The sequence below is a fragment of the Apodemus sylvaticus genome, chromosome 5 (assembly GCF_947179515.1).
Source record: "Apodemus sylvaticus chromosome 5, mApoSyl1.1, whole genome shotgun sequence".
NCBI lineage: Eukaryota > Metazoa > Chordata > Mammalia > Rodentia > Muridae > Apodemus > Apodemus sylvaticus.
The window spans coordinates 149,987,946-150,009,832 of record NC_067476.1 but is presented as its reverse complement, the minus strand read 5'-3'; the positions used below and the strand labels follow the sequence as shown (position 1 = coordinate 150,009,832).

Genomic DNA, 21,887 nt, shown 5'->3' with positions numbered 1-21,887 from the left:
GCAATGGTTGGTTATGAGTGACCTAGGATGCTAACAAGTTCAACCCCTGGTCCAACACAAGGAGCTTGGGGCCAGGAGGGAAGTAACTCAAGCAACGGCACAGAACAAGAATATAAGCCAATCTCCTGCTGCCTGGCCTGATTCTTCCCCGACTCATACCACATTAAAGTCTGCCACCAGGCACATACACAGTGACAGTTAGCTCTGCACCTAATGCAGAAAGACAATGGAGGTCATGACAGGGCCAGGGGGCCACAGAAACACGCTCTTGACACATCTTACTACTCCCAAGAAGTGCCAACCTGCCTCATGTTTAAATTTAGGAAGTTAGACCCCAAAGGATGACTAGCAGAGCTGGTGATACTCACCAGGTGAGGGCGTTGAGGACGAAGGACATCATTGAGAGCCGGCCTGGCGGGGTGGAAAAGCCCAGGATCTGAAGGGGAATCACAAAGGGAATATGCTAGAGCCGTGTCTCTGCACAGCCAGGAACCTAGCAAACAGCTGATGGCACGAGCGTTCTTCCAGGAGCACAGAAGACAACATGGTCTAGTCACATGCATCCACTATGGGATCTCATTGGAACCTCGTGGTATATGGGGAAGGACTATTAGTCTCCTTTTACAAAAGATGCAAGAGTTTAGGGAAGTTGCCTGAGGCAGTAGCATGTCTCGATGGCAAGAATCAAATCTAGAAAGTATACTTAGCAAACTATGGCTCTACAGGTCAGGCATCTGCTTTAGTAAATACAGCCTTATTGAAACAGTTCACAGCTATTTTCTGGCATATTGTTCAGGATTGCTTTTGCACTATAAGGGCAGAAATGAATCACCTCAACCAAAATTAAATAAATAAATAAATAAATAAATAAATAAATAAATAAAATAAAGTAAAAAAAACCCTCATCCTCCCCAAGCTGTTGGCTGGACCTTGAGGTGGAACTCAGGCTGTGTACATCAGACCACTCTGCAACAAAGCCTGATTCCCATACGCCCTTACAAGAAGGATGGTGCCACTACTCAGCATCTGGTATGTTTGCAATACTTACTGTTGACAGAGCACTACTAAATACTAAATATCTGTGCCATACTTCAGCCTGCAGAGGCCTTTAACATCAACGATCTCACAATACTACTACTGTCTCTTTCCACAGAATTAGTTACCCAAAGGCTAATGCCAACAATAGTAGCAAACGCAAGGACTCATCCCAGGTCTCCTGAACCAAGACCTTTGCTCATTATCAACTATCACTGTCTCTCCTCTTAGCGATCTCTTAGGCTTCCACTATGCCCTACAAAGCATTTTCTTATTCCTAAACCCCTCTGGGCCTTTTATCATTTTACTATAGGTGACACGACAGGATTATCCTGCTCCCTCTCCAGTGGATGAAAGGGATTGGAAAGGTAAATCAACTCGTCAAGTTCCCTCCGCTAGACTGAACCCTAAGCACAGGCAGGCTCTTTAAACAGTTTACCACCTAATACCAACAGTCCGATATTGCAGATGGGCAAGGAAACGTTTGCCCAAGTCACACAGCAAACAGAGTGGGATTTAAAGAGACTTGTCTGACACCAAGTCCCTTTTATTGGGGTGAGGGGTGGGGGTTCCTGGGACAGGATTTCTCTGTATAGTCCTGGCTGTCCTGGAACTCACTCTGTAGACCAGGTTGGCCTCGGACTCAGAAAATCTGCCTGCCTCTGCCTCCCAAGTGCTGGGATTAAAGGAATGTGCCACCACTGCCCTGCCTGACACCAAGTCTTAACAGTTCCCACTCTGTCATTACGAATGCCCTTTTATCTATTCCTCTTCCCGCTGTGGCTCCTGACAATCTGAGCTGAGAGAGGGGAAGTCACTTTTCTAGAGGGTCTCAAGAAAGAGACTTATGCCTGCCTGGGACACATGTCTGTTGACTGTAATATCTGCCATGTGTGTTCAACCTCAGGCCACAAGCTGCGGAGCTAGCTACGAGGCCGAGTGAAGCCGCAGCCAACACAAAACTGTAAGAACCCTATGAGATTTAGTTTGTTTGTATCTCGAACGCGCAGTTCCTGAGCGTGAACTTTGTAGATCAGTACTTTATTTCCCAATACCTATCTTCATCGTTCCGTTTTACAGATGGGCACCGGGGTCGGGGGAGCGCACACTGAAATCCCTTCTTTAAAAAAAAAAAATGTCCACAAAATGAGAACGTGGCCCAGACGAATCTAGAGCTCGGCGGTGCACCACCACAAAAACTACTCCTTCCCGTTAAGCCTACCTCCGCGTCGAACATCTGGTCCAGAGACGGGGTGCTGCGTACCAGCGCGTCCACTAGCGCCAGCCACAGGCCCAGTGAGCCGTAGTAGACCGTCTGCATGAGCACGATCTGCGACAGGATCAGCAACGGGTCCCACACGTAGCTGCGGAACTGGCCCGCCATGCCGGCCCGCGGGGCTCGGCAGCCGCCCGCGCCTGTCAGTGCCGCCACGCCATCGTCCCGCGGACGTCTGGTTACCTGCGGGAAGACACACGGAGCTTCAGCCGGCCGGCCGTCGCCTTGGCAACGCGCGGGAGGGAGGAGGGCCTGGGACCCAGGAGCGAGCCCATTCCCGGGTGGGAGAGGCGGGGCAGGCGGGCCCACCCGTTCCGGACTCCGGGCTCCTCCCGAGTTCACTCACCCGCGACCGGCTCGAGGATCGAAGTGTCCGAGCGCCGCCGGGCCTCGGCGGTGGACTACTGAAACTCCGCTGACAGACAGGACCATGGAGGGGAGGACCCGCCGGCCTAGAGAGGCCAAAGAGCTGCGGCCCAAGGCTACCTGGGAAGGAAGCGCTTCCGGGGACGGCGGCCGAGGGGCATTGCGCAGACGCACTGGATGCACACCCCCCCTCCCCCCCCCCACACACACACACACACACGCCATCCAAAGGGGACCTTGCGAGCAGCCCGGAAATAAACTGTACACATGCGCAAGAGGAAGGATGAAGGCAAACGGAAGTGAGGCACAAAACCGTGGGTCTTACGCGCCCTCTAGAGGAGGAATTTTAAAAACCAGCGGGTCCATTCCTAGGAGGGAGGGGAAAAAAAAAAAGAACATTTCACTATTCACTATTTGAGGAATGGCGAGATGGTTCAGAGGGTTAGAGGCTTGCTGCCAGGCCTGACGACCAGAGTTTAATATCTTGAACTCACATGTTGAAAGAAGAGTACTGACTGCCTCTTGCAAGCTATCATCTGATTATCACACTCATACAAATGCAATAATAACAATTTAAATTTAACCAAAAGGAACATTTTTGGAGACAGAGTCTCACTATGCCGCCCCGGATAGTCTGGATCTTGCTATATTCCAGGCCCACGCGGAACTCACGAGGACCCCACTGCCTTTTCCTCCTAAGGGGAAAAAATCCTCCTTAGATTCTCAGTGTTTTCTTTCCTTAGTAAAGAGCTTTCAGGCATATATATATATATTTTTTTTTTCTTTTGGCCACTGCTCCCATTATACACATGTTTAAACTAAAGGCCAGAGAAGAGAGGCAACATACTTTCTTAAAGACATAAAGTTAGCCAGATGGTGGTGGTGCACACCTTTAATTCCAGCATTCGGGAGGCAGAGGCAGGTGGATTCTTGTAAGTTTGCAGCCAGCCTGGTCTACAGCATGAATTCTAGACCAGCCAAATCTGCACAGAGAAAACATGTCTTGAAAAAAAATTTAAAAACTTAAATAAATTAGTTAAATAAAGTTAGTGGCAAAACAGGCTTTTTTGTTTTTGTTTGTTTGTTTTCTTGAGACAGGGTTTCTTTCTTTGTGTAATCACCCTGGGTGTCCTTGAACTTCCTTTGTAGACCAGAATGGCCTTGAACTCACAAGAGATCTACCTGGCTCTTCCTCCAAGTGCTGAAATTAAAGGTGTATGCCATATAGCAGCAAAACAGACATTATAATTCAAGTGTTTTTAGGGAGTGCAATATTGTGTTTGTGTCTATTGGAGGCTAGGCAGGTTTGGACAATGAGACATTGTCCTGTACTCAGACACAGCTACATTTGAAGGCAGGAGAGCGGGTGTTGAGGCAACCCATCCAATGGGAAGAGCACAGCTTCTGAGATCACGCTTGGATCACACCATGACCTTGCCGGCCTCCACGTTCATTTTCAATCTCTACCTTCTCTGAGATTGAGTAGTGGACAGTCGGCAAATATTTATTGAATGAATCAAGAACAGAGAAAGGGCAAAGGCAAATCCATGAGTCACTTGATTTCTGTTCCCAGAGACCCAAGTTCCCCAGCTCCACAGAAGAGCACAAAAAGAGAAGTGACTGCTTCTCGGAAGAGCATGGGCTCTCGGGCTGACTCTGCCACTTCCACTAAAGCAGTGTGACTGTGGAGCAACACCCCTCTTTAAGCCTCAGCTTCCCTGTTTATGAAATGAGAAGTTGAGTGGATGAACATTTTCCAACATCTAATAGACACTGCTCCAAGGACTTTCCCATTTGAATAGTTTATGAAGGCCACACATAGCTGCTGTCAGAATTTCCTGAGAGTGAGTGACGGCCACGTGACTGCTTTGAATTGCTAGAACTCTGGACAAAAGTAAAGAAACAAGGCTCTTTGCCGGGCAGTGGTGGCACACGCCTTTAGTCCCAGCACTTAGGAGGCAGAGGCAGGTGAATTTCTGAGTTCGAGGCCAGACTGGTCTACAGAGTGAGTTCCAGGACAGCTAGGGCTATACAGAGAAACCCTGTCTCAAAAAACAAAAACAAAAACAAAAACAAGAACAAAGAAAGAAAGAAAGAAAGAAAGAAAGAAAGAAAGAAAGAAAGAAAGAAAGAAAGAAAGAAAGAAAGAAAGAGAGGGAGGAAGGAAGAGAGAGAGAGAGAGAGAGAGAGAGAGAGAGAGAGAGAGAGAGAGAGAGAGAGGAAGGGAGGGAGGGAGGGAGGAAGGAAGAAAGAAAGAAAGAAAGAAAGAAAGAAAGAAAGAAAGAGAAACAAGGCTCTACCCAGGATGTATGATTTCTCTTATTAGTTGGAAACTGTAAATAATTCACTTGGACTCTAGTCTAAGGATTGTTGATCCAGTTCTCGGCTCCATCATCTTCAAGGCCCCTCAGTTCAGTTCAGCACAAGTGTTCTGAGTCCTCCAGTCCACTGACTTGCAGGACCCAGTATCCATGAGACTGTCAGGTACACACATGAGTGACCTAAGTCTTAAAGCCCAAGACAGCTGAGTGTAAAGAAACTGAGGCTGGCCGAGCAGGGGTGGTGTATGCCTTTAATCCTAGCACTTGGGAGGCAGAGGCAGAGGCAGGAGGATTTCTGAGTTTGTGGCCAGCCTGGTGTACTGAGCAAGTTCCAGGCCAGAGAAACCCTGTTTCAAAAAGCAAAACAAGAAAGAAAAAAAGAAAGAAAGGAAGGAAGAAAGGAAGGGAAAGGAAGAAAGAAAGAAAAGAAAAGAAAAGAAAAGAAAGAAAAGAAAAGAAAAGAAAAGAAAAGAAAAGAAAAGAAAAGAAAAGAAAAGAAAAGAAAAAGAAAGCTAGCTGACTTAGACTGGGCTTAAACAAAGGCTATTTGGCTGCAAGTGCCAAATTCCTTTCCACAGGACAGGAGACAGAAAGAACGAAGGAGAGGGTGTCACTGTAGGAATAGGAAGAGGAGTCATGTACACTTCCACTGGGCCTCGGAAGGACAGATCAGGGAACAGAGAGTGGGGGAGGTCTAGGGAAAGCACCTCATGAAGGTTTGTCTTAGTCCCCTCAGGCAGGTCAGTCCATACTTGATCCACCCTCTTCACACCACAGCTGGGTTGGGGTTCACCCCATCTCATCCCTGGGGAAAAGTGCTCCCTCTCATCCTCAATTAGGACTCCCAGGTAGCTTTGCGACTGTGTAAACAGATCATGTCTGATGTCATTCCTGCAGCTTAGAGCCTGCCTCTGGGAAAGCCCCAGTGACTGGCTACATCCTTCCCTGCCCTGCTGTTTCCTTTTCCCTTTGAAGGTTCAGCTTTTGGGTTCCTACCTTGCTGAGTCTGGGAAATGGCCACCTATGTCTTAACCTGATTCCAACAAGGAAACTCAGAGCTAAGAGACCCATGACAGTTCTCTTCAACAGCCTCCGTAGTCTAGTTTTGAAATTTGGTCAAAGGGTCCAGGAAATGTCATTGACTTGCCATTTGATCTTGGGCAAGTCCCTTTGTGGTCCCCAATATTCCAAACTATAAATGAAAACCCAGGCATTGGATTCCAACTTCCAAATGCAATGCCTGGTGACGTCTGAGCCCCTTGAGAAACAGGGCATATTTGGATTCCTCTACAAAAGCAGAGTGTGGAGAGCAGTCTCTTGGGATTATAAGATAGCTCAGCAGGCCAAGGCGCTCCTGCCAAACCTAAAGACCTGAGTTAAGGGAGCTGGTGAGATGGCTCAGCAGGTAAGAACACTGACTGCTGTTCTGTGTTCAAATCCCAGCAACCACATGGTGGCTCACAACCATCTCATAATGAGATCTGACTCCCTCTTCTGGTGAGTCTGAAGACAGCTACAGTGTACTTAGATATAATAATAAATAAATCTTTGGGCTGGAGCAAGTGGGGCCAAGCGAGCAGAGGTCCTGAGTTCAAATCCCAGCAACCACATGGTGGCTCACAATCATCTGTAGGGCTACAGTGTACTCAATATACATAAAATAAATAAATCCTTAAAACGAACAAAAAAAGACCTGAGTTTACTTCCTGGGAAGTAAAGAGAGAAGGGAACTGCTTGACTTCCACAAGCATGAGGTGTGTGTGTAGTGTGTGTGTGGTCCAGTGCTAAAGATCACACCCAGGGCCTCATGTTATACAAACACTGTGCTATTGATCTACAAGTCAAAAATCTATACATTTAAAGCTAATCCCAAACTGAGTGTAGCGATACATGCCTGTGATCCTTACAGTCTGGAGTCTAGAAGCTGAGATAGGACCAGAAGTTACAGACAGCTTGGAGACATAGAGATACCTTGTCTCAACAACAACAACAATAACAATGACTTTAAAAGAGTGAATTAGAGCTACATATTTGGCCACCACCAGAAGATGCTCTCTAATTGAACCCCCCCCCCAAACCAACACCACCATCCAACAGAAAATTTCTTTGTGACCTTGATGTGTCCACTGAGCTTCAGGGTTTTTTTCCATTTGTAATATGAGGGAGTTAGACTAGAATAGCTGGTCCCCAAGGGCCCTTCCCACACTGCCAAGGTCTGTGGTTACAAACTTATGAATGAAATTCAAACTTTGGGTCAGAGGAAGAGGTGGCAAACAGCCACCATCTGGGACAAACTGTCCTCTGAGTGTCTGGTCATTTGGTCACTTACATCATCCCCACACGGGGCCCAACTACAAGCATGTAAGGACAACTAGTACTAGGGTCTCCTCCTGATCCACCCTGGGAAGTCACTCAGGTCTCAGGAGACAGGAGTCAAATCCTGGCTCCATTTACTGCCTTGTTCAGTAACCTTGGGGAACCACTTCACCCCCCCACACACCCACACCCTGCCCATCTTATTGGTTTTCTCTTTGCTAACGCAGGGATCACAGTAGCACCCCTATTGTGGGCTGTGCTGGGGATCAAATGTATGCTTAGCCCGATAAGCAGTCGGTGTTGTGTAAATGTTGGCAGTATTAATTACTGCTCTTATTTCTTCCTTTGAATGTGGGAGTGGAAATACCCAAGCTCTTAGGATTGAGACAAGGATCTTACTATAGTAAGTATCAGACAGAACTAACCTGGAGTCCAGGACATAGTAGAAGCTCAATAAATATGGTTACTTCTCTCTGTGTCTGTCTTTTATTACTGGGGACTGGACCTAGGGCCTTGCGCATGCCCGGAGAATGCTCTACATGGACGAGGTTCCTTGCCTCTTGCCTTCATTTTCACCTTTTATTTTAAGGCAGAACCTCACTGTGTTACCCAGGCTGACTCTGCACTCTTTCAGTACTCCCGACAGGCTTTGAACTTGTGATCCTCCTGTCTCAGCCTCTGGCTTGGGGCACCGGGGCCAGCGGCTTCTCTCTCCAATCTCAACCCCCACGCTTCAGCTCCTCTCCTCCCTCCGGAGGCTGCTCCACAGCTCTGCTCTGGTTCCTTTTGGAGAATAGTTTTGTGGAAGTTCTCTGAAGACACGTCCCGGACGGGTTACGCAACACTGCGCTCACACTTTGTGGAAACTCCGTGTGGGAGGTTGGCATGGATTCCTGTTCTCCACATCACTGACTATCCTGGACTTTGGCCAGTGAGTTCCTTTCTTAGAATGGAAACGAGGAGAGAGAGAGAGAGAGAGGAGGAGAAGAGAGAGAGAGAGAGAGAGAGAGAGAGAGAGAGAGAGAAGGAGGAGGAGGAGGAGGAGGAGGAGGAGGAGGAGGAGGAGGAGGGGAGGGAGGAAGAGAAGGAAGAAGGTTGGGGGACAGAGGGAGAGGGAGGGGGAGGGAGGGGGAGGGAGGGGAGGGAGAGGGAGGGAGAGGGAAGGGAGGGAGAGAGAGAGAGGGAGGGAGAGGGAGGGAGAGAGGAGGGAGAGGAGAGAGAGGGAGGGGAGGAGAGAGAGAGAGAGCAAGGGAGAGAGAGAGCAAGCGCTCACTGCTGACTACATTAAAGGCTATGTGTGTGTACTTGTGTTTGAGAAGGAGCATTTTGCTGGGCACCTACTGTATACCAGAGGCTTAATTCTCTTATCTCCTTTAGTCCTTATTTGATTTCTTTTTTCTTTTTCTTTTTTCTTTTTTCTTTTTCTTTTTCTTTTGCCTTTTCTTTTTCTTTTTCTTTTTTCTTTTTTATTTCTTTCTTTATTTTCTTTTTATTTTTATTTTTTGTGGTTCTTCAAGACAGGGTTTCTCTGTATAGCCCTAGCTGTCCTGGATCTCACTCTGTAGACCAGGCTGGCCTCAAACTCAGAAATTCGCCTGCCTCTGCTTCCCAAGTGCGTGCGCCACTTTTTTCTTTTTTGTTTTTTTGCTTTTTTATTTATTTATTTATAAATAAATAAATAATATTTATTTAAGTACACTGTTGCTGTCTTCACCAGAAGAGGGCATCAGATCTCATTACAGATGGTTGTGAGCCACCATGTGGTTGTTGGGATTTGAACTCAGGACCTTTGGAAGAGCAGTCAGTGAGTGCTCTTACCCGCTGAGCCATCTCTCCAGCCCCCCTTATTTGATTTCTAAAAGAAGCCTTCGAGTAGTACACACCATTGGTATTCTCATGTAGCAGATAAGGAATTTGAGGTTGAGAGAAGGGCGCTACTTACCCAAAGACACACCTCCAGAAAGGGGCAGCGCCAACCCTTTCAGTTCCACTCCAACCCAAGTTAGTGCCACTCTAGACAAAGTCACCTCTTCTCCACAGGGTACACTGGACATTGCAGTTTACAAAAAAAAAAAAAACAAAAAAAAACTCTCACATACCTCATCGAGGTTCCCCAGCAAGGTGAGCATAAATATTGCTCTCACTTCTCAGATGACTGGGGCTCAGAGGGGGCAATCATTCTCAGGCAGCCATGTCTCCTCAGCAGGGAGAATCAAAATTAGACACCACAATGGCTAGAGGTCTGAGATAAGCCCCCGGTTAGCACTCACAAAGCTCTGGATTCCATCAAACAAGGAACCCAAACAAAACAATGGTAACACAATAAGTGCAGAGAGGGGCTGGAGAGATGGCTCAGTAGTTAAGAGCACTGACTGCTCTTTCGAAGGTCCTGAGTTCAAATCCCAGCAACCACATGATGGCTCACAACCATCTGTAATGGGATCCAATGCCCTCTTCTGGGGTGTCTGAAGACAGCTACAGTGTACTTACATATAATAATAAATAAATCTTAAAAAAAAAAAAAAAGAAGTGCGGAGAGTCTGTATCTGCCTGTAGCCTGTGAATTCTAGTTCTTCCCTGTACCACAGAGGGGTCTTCTAAGCCTGATCACTGAGGGTTTTCTGCAAAACATCTCTCGAGAGGTGGATAATGCCAGGCATGCCAGTGGGTGACTGGGCCTCTGGTTGCATGGTATTGTTTCTCTTAAGTATGGGACTCTGCACCAGGGGTTACCTGTTTGAGTTACTGATATCTAAGACACCATGGGAATAAATAAATCTTTGTTGTTGTTTTTTTTAAAGAATCAAATCAAATAAATCATGTCATAGGAGGGCAAGGCTTGCTCCGGCCCAAAGATTTATTTATTATTATAAATAAGTACACTGTAGCTGTCTTCAGACACACCAGATGAGGGCATCAGAATCTCATTATGGATGGTTGTGAGCCACCCTGTGGTTGCTGGGATTTGAACTCAGGACCTTCGGAAGGGCAATCAGTACTCTTTTTGTTTTGTTTTGTTTTTTTGGATTTGGTGTTTTTGAGACAGGGTTTCTCTGTTTAGCCCTGTGTGTCCTAGAGCTCACTCTGTAGACCAGGCTGGCCTCGAACTCAGAAATCTGCCTGCCTCTGCCTCCCAGAATGCTGGATTACAGGCGTGCACCACCACCACCCGGGCAGGCAATCAGTACTCCTAATCCCTGAGCCTTCTTCCCAGTCCCTGATTCTTCCCCTTTCTAAATTATTGTTTGTTTGTTTTGCTTTGATTTTGAAGCAAGAAGTCACTGTAGAGCCCAGGCTGCCTGGAACTCCTTATGCAGTCTAGGTTGACCTCAAACTCGGTATCTTCCCACACAGCCGCTCCAGGGCTGGGACTACAGGCATGTGCTATCATACCTGGCCTCCTAGCTTGATTCCTGACCCTGTCCTAGTGGTGACCCTGTCTCTGCCTAGAAATGACTCTTTGTTCTTAACTTTAAGGACTCAGACTTTCTTTTAAAAAGTTGTTTATTCAGCTGGGTGGTGGTGGCGCATGCCTTTAATCTCAGCACTTGGGAGGCAGAGGCAGGTGGATTTCTGAGTTTGAGGCAAGCCTGGTCTATACAGTGAGTTCCAAGACAACAAGGGCTTCACAGAGAAACTCGGCCTCGAGGAGGAGGAGGAGGAAGAGGAGGAGGAGGAAGAGGAAGAGGAAGAAGGAAAGAAGGAAAGAAGGAAAGAAGGAAAGAAGGAAAGAAAGAAGGAAAGAAAATTCATTGATAAATATTCATTGGGCATACATTGTTTGCCAGGAACTGGTGTAAATGAATGAAGTTAACAAAGAGGAAACACTCTTTGAAGTCTGTGGCTTCATGAAGGCCACAGACAAGAAAGTCAGGCAGTGAGTGATGTAATATTTTAATATTGAGCCATCGATGACTAGCGCGAAGAGGCTGGTGAGACGGAGCGGCGGGCAACCACACCTGCTCCTGTTAACTTACGGCACCCCTGGGACATGAACAGAGGGACAGATTCCGGGCGATGTGAGTGAGTGAAGAGGTTAAAGTGGGGAGCAGATCAGTTCATTCACCTGCCACGTCCTACAAGTGTCTCTGGTGCTGGGCTGGGCTGGGCTGTGGGATCTAACATAAGTGCAAAGCAGAAATGGTTCCTCCGCCCAGGGGCCTCAGAGTGTAACAGGGACAAGGACACAAACACAAACAAACACATAGCCATGAACATGTAAGTGTGCTGAAGGCTGGCCCGATGGCTTAGTGGGTAAGGTGCTGGTTGTGCAAAGCTGATGATTGGTGATCAATGAATGCCCTGAGTCCACTGTACCATGAGACTGAACTTAACACAGCTATTAGGGCATACAATCTGCCACCCACACCCTAACCCCCTGACAAACTGATGATGATGATGATGATGATGATGGTGATGGTGATGATAGTGATGATGATGGTGGTGGTGATGATGATGACGATGACAATGAAGGACATTTCGTAAAAGAATTTGAGGAGTGAAACAAGTTAGTCTTAGTAGAGGATATCTCTGAGGAAGTAGCATTTCAGATTTCATCCTGAAAGGTTGGGGGTTGTGAACCAGGGTAAGGACAAGCCATTGTAGTCAGAGTGTCTCTAACAGTTGGGAGTCAGCAAATAGATGGAGAAAAAAAGATGGAAGAGAAAAATCAGGACCCTGGGCTGGAGAGATGGCTCAGGGGTTAAGAGCACTGACTGCACTTCCAGAGGTCCTGAGTTCAAATCCCAGGAATCACATGGTGGCTCACAACCATCTGTAATGAGATCTGATGCCCTCCACTGGGGTGTCTGAAGATAGAGTTACAATGTACTTATATATAATAAATAAATAGGCCGGAGCGGGCGCGGGGGTTTGGGGGGGATTCAGGACCCCGAGACATGGAAGAATCACCTCACCGTGATGGGCACAAGAAGAAGATGAGAGTTAGGCAGGTTTAGGCTTGACCACAGTTGTGCTCCCCACAGCCCCACACTGGGGGTGAACCCGAGGAGCACTAGACAAGCAAGTTCCCTGCCTGGAATCTTTGCCTGGCTTCCCCAGTTAGTACCTTTCTCTCTGGCAACGGCTCTTTGTAACAAGCCTATTCTGATTTCAGTAACATCTGGAGCACAGGTGCATTGCCTTTCTCAAGGACCAGATGCTGAATCAGAGAGGGGAACTGCAAGGGAGCCCACAAATGAGAAGGCTAACTAAAGCTCAGCTAACCGCCCTGGTCTCTGTCACACAGTCCTCACTACACTCAGCTCCAGGAACTGGGACAAGTGAACGGCCTGGCATTGTGCCCACTACACAGGAAGTGCCAGATGAGGGTCTTTGTCAAGCACTCAGCACCAGTAGGGTGTTATGGAACTAGCCCAGGGTCAGAATCCGAGATGGGCTTCCAAGTGAAGCTTTGCCTCCTAGACAACTTGATTTCCTCTAAGCTTTGGTTTCCTCGGCAGCTGGATGACTGTAACCACAGGGTGCAGCTCAGTGGTATAATGCTTGCTCGGTGTTAAATTTCAGAGAAATAGGGGCTGTAACAGTACCAGCCCTTTAAAAATGATTGTGTGTATGTGTGTGTGTGTGTGTGTATGTGTGTGTATGTGTGTGTGTGTATGTGTGTGTATGTGTGTGTGTGTATGTGTGTGTGTATGTGTGTGTGTGTGTGTGTATGTGTGTGTGTGTGTATGTGTGTGTGTGTGTATGTGTGTGTGTGTGTATGTGTCTGTGTGTGTGTGTCTGTGTGTGTGTATGTGTGTGTGTGTTGCCTACAGCAGCAATCAGGGGAGCAAACTCAATGGAAGAGAATGGGAAGGCTGATACAATTAAAAACAAGACAAAACTGAGTTTGAATCACGTACCAGCCAGCTCTTGCTGCACAAGCAGTAGCCCCAACTCTCAGCAGCAGACAGTAAAGATGCGCGCTCCTGGGTGGCGAGTTGACAACACGTGTCAGAGCAGCTTTATTCCAGCTTCCTGTCCTTTCTCCTTTCTCCTTTCTTATCTGTAAAATGAGAAACTTCTGACTCCATGAGAGCACTGTGAGGAGGCTGCTCCTCAGCCCCTCAGCTCAGGGGATGTTAGATGTCGAATGTCTGCTCTTTGAACCAACTGAGAATGCAGACTGTGGTCTCAGGTATAGACCTCTAGTCAAGGAACAACAAATATTATTGGTGACGCCAATAGCAATGGCTGTTCCCTAAGCACAGACTGGAAAAGAGAGACCCACTAAGTCAATAGAAGGGAGAGAGACACACATCCAGGGAAAAGAGGCCCCTCAAATAAAGACCATGCAGGCCTAAAGGTCTGGAGCAGTGGACATCTGGCAGGTGAAAGCAGAAGTCAGAGGTCACACATAAAGACTCTTGTCTCAAGGTTAAGAGGAGGAGGAGGAGGAGGAGGAGGAAAAGGAGAAGGAAGAAGAGGAGGAAGAAGAGGAGGGGGAGGGGAGGAGGAGGGCTTGTCATTGCCAGACATGGTAGCACTTACCTTTAATCCTCCCAGTACTTGGGAGGCAGAGGCAGGCAGACCTCTGTGAGTTCAAGGCTACATAATGAGTTCCAGGACCACCAGGATTATGTAGAGATACCCTGTCTCAGGAAGATAAAACAAAACAAAAAAATAAGAAAAAAAGGAAAGAGAAAAAGAAAGAAAAATCTATAGCTGATTACAACCCAAGGAAACCACCATATGTGTGTTTCCCTTTAGTCTTGGTTTGGAGTCTTACTTTTCTAAGTTCTCTTTCTGTTGTCTCTCCTCCCTCCCTCTTTCATCTCTTTTCCTAGACAGGGTCTCCCTATGTAGCCCAAGATGGCCTCCAATTCACCATCTTCCTGCCTATGTCTTCTAAGTGCTGGGATCATAAGCATGTGCCTCTGCTTCTGCCTTCATTTCTTCTTAGCATGTTTGAGAAGACTTGTTCCTTACATTTCCGAGAGAGAGAGAGAGAGAGAGAGAGAGAGAGAGAGAGAGGTCAGCTCAGAGTATAGTACACTGCTGTGTGACAAAACTTGGAGAGCCAATAAGTTTTATTAGTGTTATGTACAAAAATATGGGTGAGAGGTCTCACAGGAGCAGAGATGACTCATGGACAGGGGAACTACCAAAGCCCACCCCAGCACAGGTTCAGCTCACAGAAGCTGGGAAGCCCAGACCACATTGCACAGCCTACAGGCAACTCAACTGGCTGGAGAGTGTCCACTCCAAGTGTGTCTGATCTAAACCGCTGGCTTCTGATTCTTCTAGGCGGCTGGTCTGGTCTCGAGGTCTTCTTTGTAACTTTTGCTCTTCCGAGGGTCTTCTTGCCCACTTGGCCCTGTTCTACTTCCATTGTGTTCTCTGGCAAGGAGGGGCCTATGAATCCTGTCAATTTCAGGGACTTTCTGAGTTGTTTACCTTTCTGCTTAAGTTGCTTCTGTGCAAGTTGGAATTTTGTTTGTTTTGTCTTGTTGTTTTGAGACAGTGTTTCTCTGTTTAGCCCCGGCTGTGCGGGGACTCAGTCTGTAGACCAGACTGGCCTCAAACTCAGAGATCTGCCCGCCTCTACTTCCTGGAGTGCTAAGAATAAAGGCGTTAACCACCATGCCCATCAGGTGATATGGACAGATACATCCATGGATAAGGCACTATCCTTGCCTTGTGTAATGTACATTGGACAGGCAAAACAGAAGACAAGTGAAAAAACAAATCCATGACGTCAGATGAGGAAAAGGTTAGGAGAAAGAAATTAGGCAAAGCACACAGGGTAACGGGAGGAGCTATTTTCAGAACCTGAAAATACCTCTGGCAGCTGCTGACTCCCAGAACTGACCTTGGTTTGCCTATCTCACAATGGGAGTACTGTTGGGCTTAGCGGTCTGGGAGGATCCTTCTGACCAGAGTGTTTCCAGTTTCTGTGGTTATGCAAGGTAGTGGCTGGACATTCCACAAGCTCTGGAAACTCCAGGCTGTCATTATGTAGAACTGGGGAGAGGTTTGCATGGAGCGAGGAAGATCAGAAAGAGTTGGTGACATTCTGGGAGAGAGGATGTCACAATCCAGTCCCTCAGCTGTCCTGAAAATTACCTCTTTGTGGTGTGGGGGATGCAACTGACCAAAGGAATGAGCTCAAAGGAGACAACTTTGATTATAAGTGGTTTGTGGGCCTGAGGCGTTATACTGTCAACATTCTCCCTGTGACGCCCAAGCGGCCCTTGAGCACATGGAGGCACAGAGACGTAGTGTCTTACTCTAGATCACACAGCTAGAAATGTAGCCCTATTCTCTTTAACTGAAGCGCCTGTGCCTTCTAACACGGGGGAAAGGGACGCTTGTCCAAAGGGATCAACACTAGATATTGCAGAAAGACCAAAGTTAGAAGGTGGAGGACCCAGGGCTTCTAGGAGATGGAACAGCTGATGACAGTTTGGAGACCCCTGAGCTTGGTGTATCTGGTGTTCCAGGTAGGCACCCAGGCTCAGTTAACTCTGGCCTATTCCAAATCATTTTTCATTTGTTTGAAATAAAGCTAGGGCACGGTGGCCCATGATGTTTCCTGGACTCCCACCAACTCAGGGACAGAAAATAAGGAAACTGTAGCAGAGACCAGCACAGCTGAGTGTATGCTCTACGCCTGTCCCCCTCACTGCCCTGGGAACGGAGGAACAAACTAGCTTGCCAACTTTCCTCCAACTAGCAATTCCCGGAGCCAGCTTCTGACTGTAAAGACTATGTAAGGGACTGGTGGGATGGCTCGGTGTGTAAAGAACTTGCTGGACAAACATGATGATGTAAGCATTCCATCAAGAAACCCACATGAAGGTGGAAGGAGAGAACCAAATCCATACTTAGCTTCTGACACCACCCACATTCTCATCACTACACGCACGCACGACTCCATCACACACACACACACACACACACACACACACACACACAGTAATGATAATTGTAATAATAATAAGTTGAGATTTTTGGGGGCAGGGCAACTGGAGAGATGGTTAGGTGGTTAAGAGCACTGACTGCTCTTCTAGAGGTCCTGAGTTCAATTCCCAGCAACCACATGATGGCTCACAACCATCTGTAATGGTATCCGAAGTGCTCACATACATAAAATAAATAAATTAATCTTAAAAATAAATAAATAAATAGATAGTTTTTTGTTTTGTTTTGTTTTGTTTTGTTTTCAAATAAAAACTAGGTTCCGTGTTAGCCAGCTCTTTCTTCTTTTCTTTTTGGTTTTCTGTTTTACATTTTTTTTTTTAACTTAGGATCCATGTAGGGCACTGGGGAACCTTAATTTGCTATTATAAATTGTGTGCGTGTGTGTGTGTGTGTGTGTGTGTGTGTGTGTGTGTGTGTAGGTCAGAGTTCAGCCTCCACTGTCATTCCCTAGTAGATGTTCAGTTTTGTTGTTGACAGCGTCCTGCTCTGTAGCGCTCGCTGCCCTGGGACTCCCAGTGATTTGCTTGCCTCTGAATCTTGAGTGCTGAGATTAAAGGAGTTTTCTTTTTTTCTTTTTTCTTTTATTTTTATTTTTCTTGGTTTTTTGAGACAGGGTTTCTCTGTGTAGCCCTGACTGTCCTGGAACTCACTCTGTAGACCAGGCTGGCCTAGAACTCAGAAATCTCCCTGCCTCTGCCTCCCAAGTGCTAGGATTACAGGCGTGCGCCACCGCGCCTGGCTCTTCCCCCCCCCCCCCCCCCTTAGAGTCAAGGTCTCTCTTTGGTCTGGAATTAGATGCGTGGCTGGCAACAAGCCTTAGTTACTCTCCCCGCGTCTGCCTCCCCAGAGCAGTGCTTCTACTGAAGCTGGCCACACCTCATTCAGATGTTTTGTGTATACTCTTTGCTCCCAGCCCAAGAAGCCCAGGTTCAAATCCCATAAGCCCAGGGATGACTGCATCAAAGCACATTTGCGTCCTTTTCAGAGTTCTCAGAATTTGAAAAAGAGACAATGAAGGCCACAGCTCCAGGCCTTTGGGACAGTCTTGTGAAGAACTTTTGCTAACTATGAACTGGCCATTTCAACATCTTCTGGCAGTGTTCTCCCCCAAGTTACTATTATTTTAGAGCCACATTTTAAAGTGAGTAGCTAATACATTTCATTAGATGTTCAAATTGTTGCAAAGATCACCTTTCCCAGTTTACTGTAAATCACACACTTACAAATAAAATGCTCACATTATTCTCTTATATATATATCTAGTTTAGTCAAATGCTGGAGCAGTAGGCTGTTTTCAACAATCCATCTTAAAACAATAAAATAGAAAAGAAAAGAAAGGTACAGGGGCTGGAGAGATGGCTCAATAGTTACGGTCACTGGTTAATGCTGCTGAGGACCCGGGTTTGGTTCCCGGGACCTATATGACAGTTCACAACCATCTCTAACTATAGTTCCAGGGGATCTGATGCCCTTTTCTGCTTCCTTGAGTACCAGGAACACATGTGGTGCACATGTATGTATGCAGGAAAAACACCTGCATACATAAACAAAACCAAACAAATCTTTAAGAAGATGTGTGTTATTGTCTTTTGTACTATACTTAGATTTTACACTCTACATTCTGCCGTGGAATTTCCTCATATTGTATTCTTTACATGAGACTTATTGATGACTTTTCAGTATGTTTAGGTGTGTGTGTGCTCAAGTGTAAGTATGTTCGCCGCATGAAGACTCCATCTCTCCAGCCCCTCTGTATGTTGCCTGAAACGGCTTTAATATATAGACCAGATCTCAAACTTGGCATCCTTTTGCCTCAGTCCTGAATTACAGGCACTCACTGCCATACATATTATTTTACTTTCTAGAGCTCAAGATTGGGTATTAAATTTTCTGTCATCACAACTCTTGTTAGAGTATAATTGATCAAAATGTTATCATATTACACCTTTTGAAAATCTCCTAATAATTTAGGCAGCTTTCTTTTGTTTTCTTTCTTTCTTTTTTTAAGATAAAGATTTATTTATGCCAGACAGTGGTGGCACATGCCTTTAATTCCAGCACTTGGGAGGCAGAAGCAGGCAGATTCCTGAGTTCGAGGCCAGCCTGGTCTACAGAGTGAGTTCCAGGACAGCCAGGACTACACAGAGAAACCCTGCCTTGAAAAAACCAAAAATGTATGTGTGTGTGTGTATATCTTTATTATTATACCTAAGTACACTGTAGCTGTCTTTAGACACACCAGAAGAGAGCATCAGATCTTATTACAGATGGTTATGAGCCACCATATGATTGCTGGGACTTGAACTCAGGACCTTCGGAAGAGCAGTCAGTGCTCTTAACCACTGAGCCATCTCTCCAGCCCTTAAGCAGCTTCTTACGGTAGAACCAACAAGATAAAGCACGTGAGGTTTGTGATGTGCACTCTGACTATACAGGAAATTTCTGAGGCTGTAGCTCAGTGGTAGGGCTCTGGCCTAGTGTTCATGAAGCCCTGGGTTTGATCCCCAGCAGCGTGGCAAGAGCAAAACTAAAATAAATAACCACACAGGCCAAAACCCAGGTCTAACAAGTTTGATGAACATTTACGAAACAGAAAAAGTGAAATTTGGTTGGGAATGTCTATCTTACTGCTGAGTGGGGCATTTTCTTCCCCTGAACTTGATCATTCCAGCCTGATGAACATTGCTTATGCTAAAATGAGGTAGATTCTGGCTACAACTTTACCCCTATTCTTCATTTGATGTCTCCCAGATATCAGCATCAGGAAATATTTCAGAAGAATCAAATCTGGGAGCTCTGGGAGCTATTTGTTAAGCCTAACTACTAGTATAAGTTAAATTACATAAACGTGCATATATGTGTATAAGATTTTTTTGTGTGTGTGGTTTGGTTTTTCGAGACCAATATACGAGGGTTTCTCTGTATAGCCTTGGCTGTCCTGGAACTCACTCTGTAGATCAGGCTGGCCTCGAACTCAGAAATCTGCCTGTCTCTGCCTCCCAAGTGCTGGGATTAAAGACATGCGCCACCACTGCCCAGCAATTGCTTATTTTTTAAAGGTGTGTTGGCAAGGTGGCTCAGTGGGTAGCCATGCTGGGCATCCTCTCCTGACCTGAGATTGATGCATGGGACCCACGTAGCAAAGAGTGCAAGCCTCTGCTGGCTGTTCCTTATGTGGGCTGTGCCATGTGCAGGGACCCCTCCAAAAATAATCTTTTAAAAAAAGAGAGAAAGGCTAACGGGGTGATGGCACACACACCTTTAGTCTCAGCACTCTGGAGGCAGAGGCAGGCAGATCTCTGAGTTTGAGGCCAGCCTTGTCTACAAGGGAATTCCAGCATAGCCAGGACTACACAGAGAAACCCTGTCTTGAAAAACAAACCAAACCAAACCAAGGGTTGGCAGTACATCTCAGTGGCAGGATGCTTGCTTAGTTTGTGTGCCTTTGGTTCAATCAAATAAATAAGTAGTTATGGGTCTGGGGCCTTCAGAGACTCATCGCTCTGACAACAGATATATTTTCACAAAGAAGAGGGGTTTGTTCAGATACCGTGCCAGGTCTACACCCCAGACTCCAGGTTTCCCAAGTGTAGCAGTTAGCCACCTTAGTCAGGGGTTTCTAAAGGCAAAGAAGGTAAAGTTATCTTCTATTTTTAAAAGCTATGTCTTTCAGGTGTTCCGGTTATCTCCAGCAAAAACAAGGTTTTGTTTACAGAAGCAGAAGCAGCAGTTGACCTCGTGACCCATTATCTTGCATAAACAACCATTTTGTTAAAGTTGTACAAGCCCGGGCAATTTCAGAAACAGCCCTTAGCAGCCCTCAAAATTCAGAGGTCCAGTTTTGCTTTATAGTTCTCTTAGGCCCAATAATATTTAAACTTTGAAACAACATAACATTAGCCATTCACAAAAAACATTAGACACCAACATAATGTTAGCCATCAATGTAAAACATTAGCTATACTTTTATTGTTTATGTTCTTGAGATTGTTTATACCAACCTAGCCTGGCCTAGGCCTGTTTTGCCAGCTACTTGGGCTGCTGAGGTAGGGGTGTAATGAGTTTAAGGCCTTCCTGGGCCAATTTAGCCCAATCCATGGAAAGACTGGAAACCATTTGAATTATGAAATGTTTTCTATTTATTTACTTATTTCTTTCCTTTTGAGACAGGTTCTTGTTGCATAGCTCTGGTTGGCCTAGAACCTGAAATATAGAACAAGATGTCCTCAAGTTCAGAGATCTGCCTACCTCTCCTAGAAAACCATGCCTAATAAGAAAGGATTTCTTCTTTCTCCTCCCCATCCTTCCCATTCTCCTCCTCCCCCTCCTCTTTTTCTGAGACAGGGTCTCTCTACATAGCCCTGACTTATTGTGTAGACCAGGCTGGTCTTGAATTCAGAGATCTACTGGTACGAGCCACCACACCCGGCTCACAAGAAAGAGCTTCTTATTCTAGTTAGGGTGATTCATTTATTTTCTCAGGGCCCAACTTTTAGGGAAGTATATTCAAATAGTTGAGAACAATTGCTCACCATTAAGTCTAGGGGGAAAAAAAAAACCAGGATTAGTATTTGAAAATTGTTTTTCTCGCAAGGCTCTCTGCCACAAGAGACTTTCATTCTTGGAAAATGATAAAGGGCTAGACTAAGGGAAGCCAAGGAATAGGACAGGCAGGAGTCTGCTCTGCCTCTATGCTTATGGGTGTGTCATGGTTATGGAACATGGTCAGTTAGGGGGTTAGCTTAGACAATTCAAAGAGGGACAGGGGCAAGGGGTCATAGTCACCTCAGAAAGTATGTGAATTCATAATATGCCAAATGCCCTAATTCCAAAACCACATTATGTATACACAAATGTATACATAATATATATATATTTAGAACAATGTATCTGTATGTCAAAGATGGAGACTTCTGATTGATGGTTCTAGCATGCCCCTCCCCTACTTTTTTTAAAGACAGGGTTTCACACTGCCACCAGCTGGCTCATTTTAAACCTCCTCTTGCCTCAGTATCTCAAATGCCAGGATGACATCATGTGTGTGGGATGTTCTCCAATCTTCGATTATTAATAATTCCATCAGTACCTGTGCTTGGGGCAGGGGCGAGGAGGGGGGCTAAAGAATCTTACCATCATCTACTTTGTTAGGATATTAGAATCAACGTTTCTTGGATCCGGTGTGGAAACCGACTTGAGAAATATTCTATTGAGAAAGAGAATAAACTTGCAAACCAGTTTTTAGAGAGATGAAAGAAAATCTCTTAAAACCGAGGTTTTGTTTGGTCCACTGCTAAGGATTCATTTTTTCCAATTTTAATTGGGGGAGAGGATGACGAGTCAAAAGAGTAAGGCTATTTCATGACACGTGAGAATTACACAAAATTCACACTTGAGTTGATAAATCACACTGTTTAGTGCACAGGCAGGTTTGCTCTTTGGCTTTCCAGCAGCTTTTGCCCTTGCGCCCTAGGGTTGGAATAGTTTCGACAGCAGGCCCGGAAAAACCTGAACCATTTCGCAGTCGGTTCAGAGTTGCTAATCAAAAACTATCCGAATTCAAGCGCCACTTGGGAAATCCTTCCTGACTTCAGAGGGAGCACACCCGCTTTGAAAACTGGTATAAACAGAAGATCCCCTAGTCAATCCTA

The 21,887-nt window shown here is 46.0% G+C and overlaps 1 protein-coding gene across 2 annotated transcripts in view; it reads right to left on the bottom strand.

Annotated features, from left to right (window-relative positions):
* Sys1 (SYS1 golgi trafficking protein) overlaps positions 1–2,419 on the bottom strand; it is a 42,267-nt gene extending 39,848 nt beyond the window's left edge. For both annotated transcript variants that reach the window (XM_052184243.1, XM_052184244.1), the window contains exons 1-2: positions 2,258–2,419; positions 369–436 (exon numbers count right to left, since the gene is read on the bottom strand). In XM_052184243.1, the coding sequence (XP_052040203.1) occupies positions 369–436; positions 2,258–2,419 (230 nt within the window). The remainder of the gene's footprint in view (positions 1–368; positions 437–2,257) is intronic.
* Between the last annotated feature and the right edge of the window lie 19,468 nt (positions 2,420–21,887).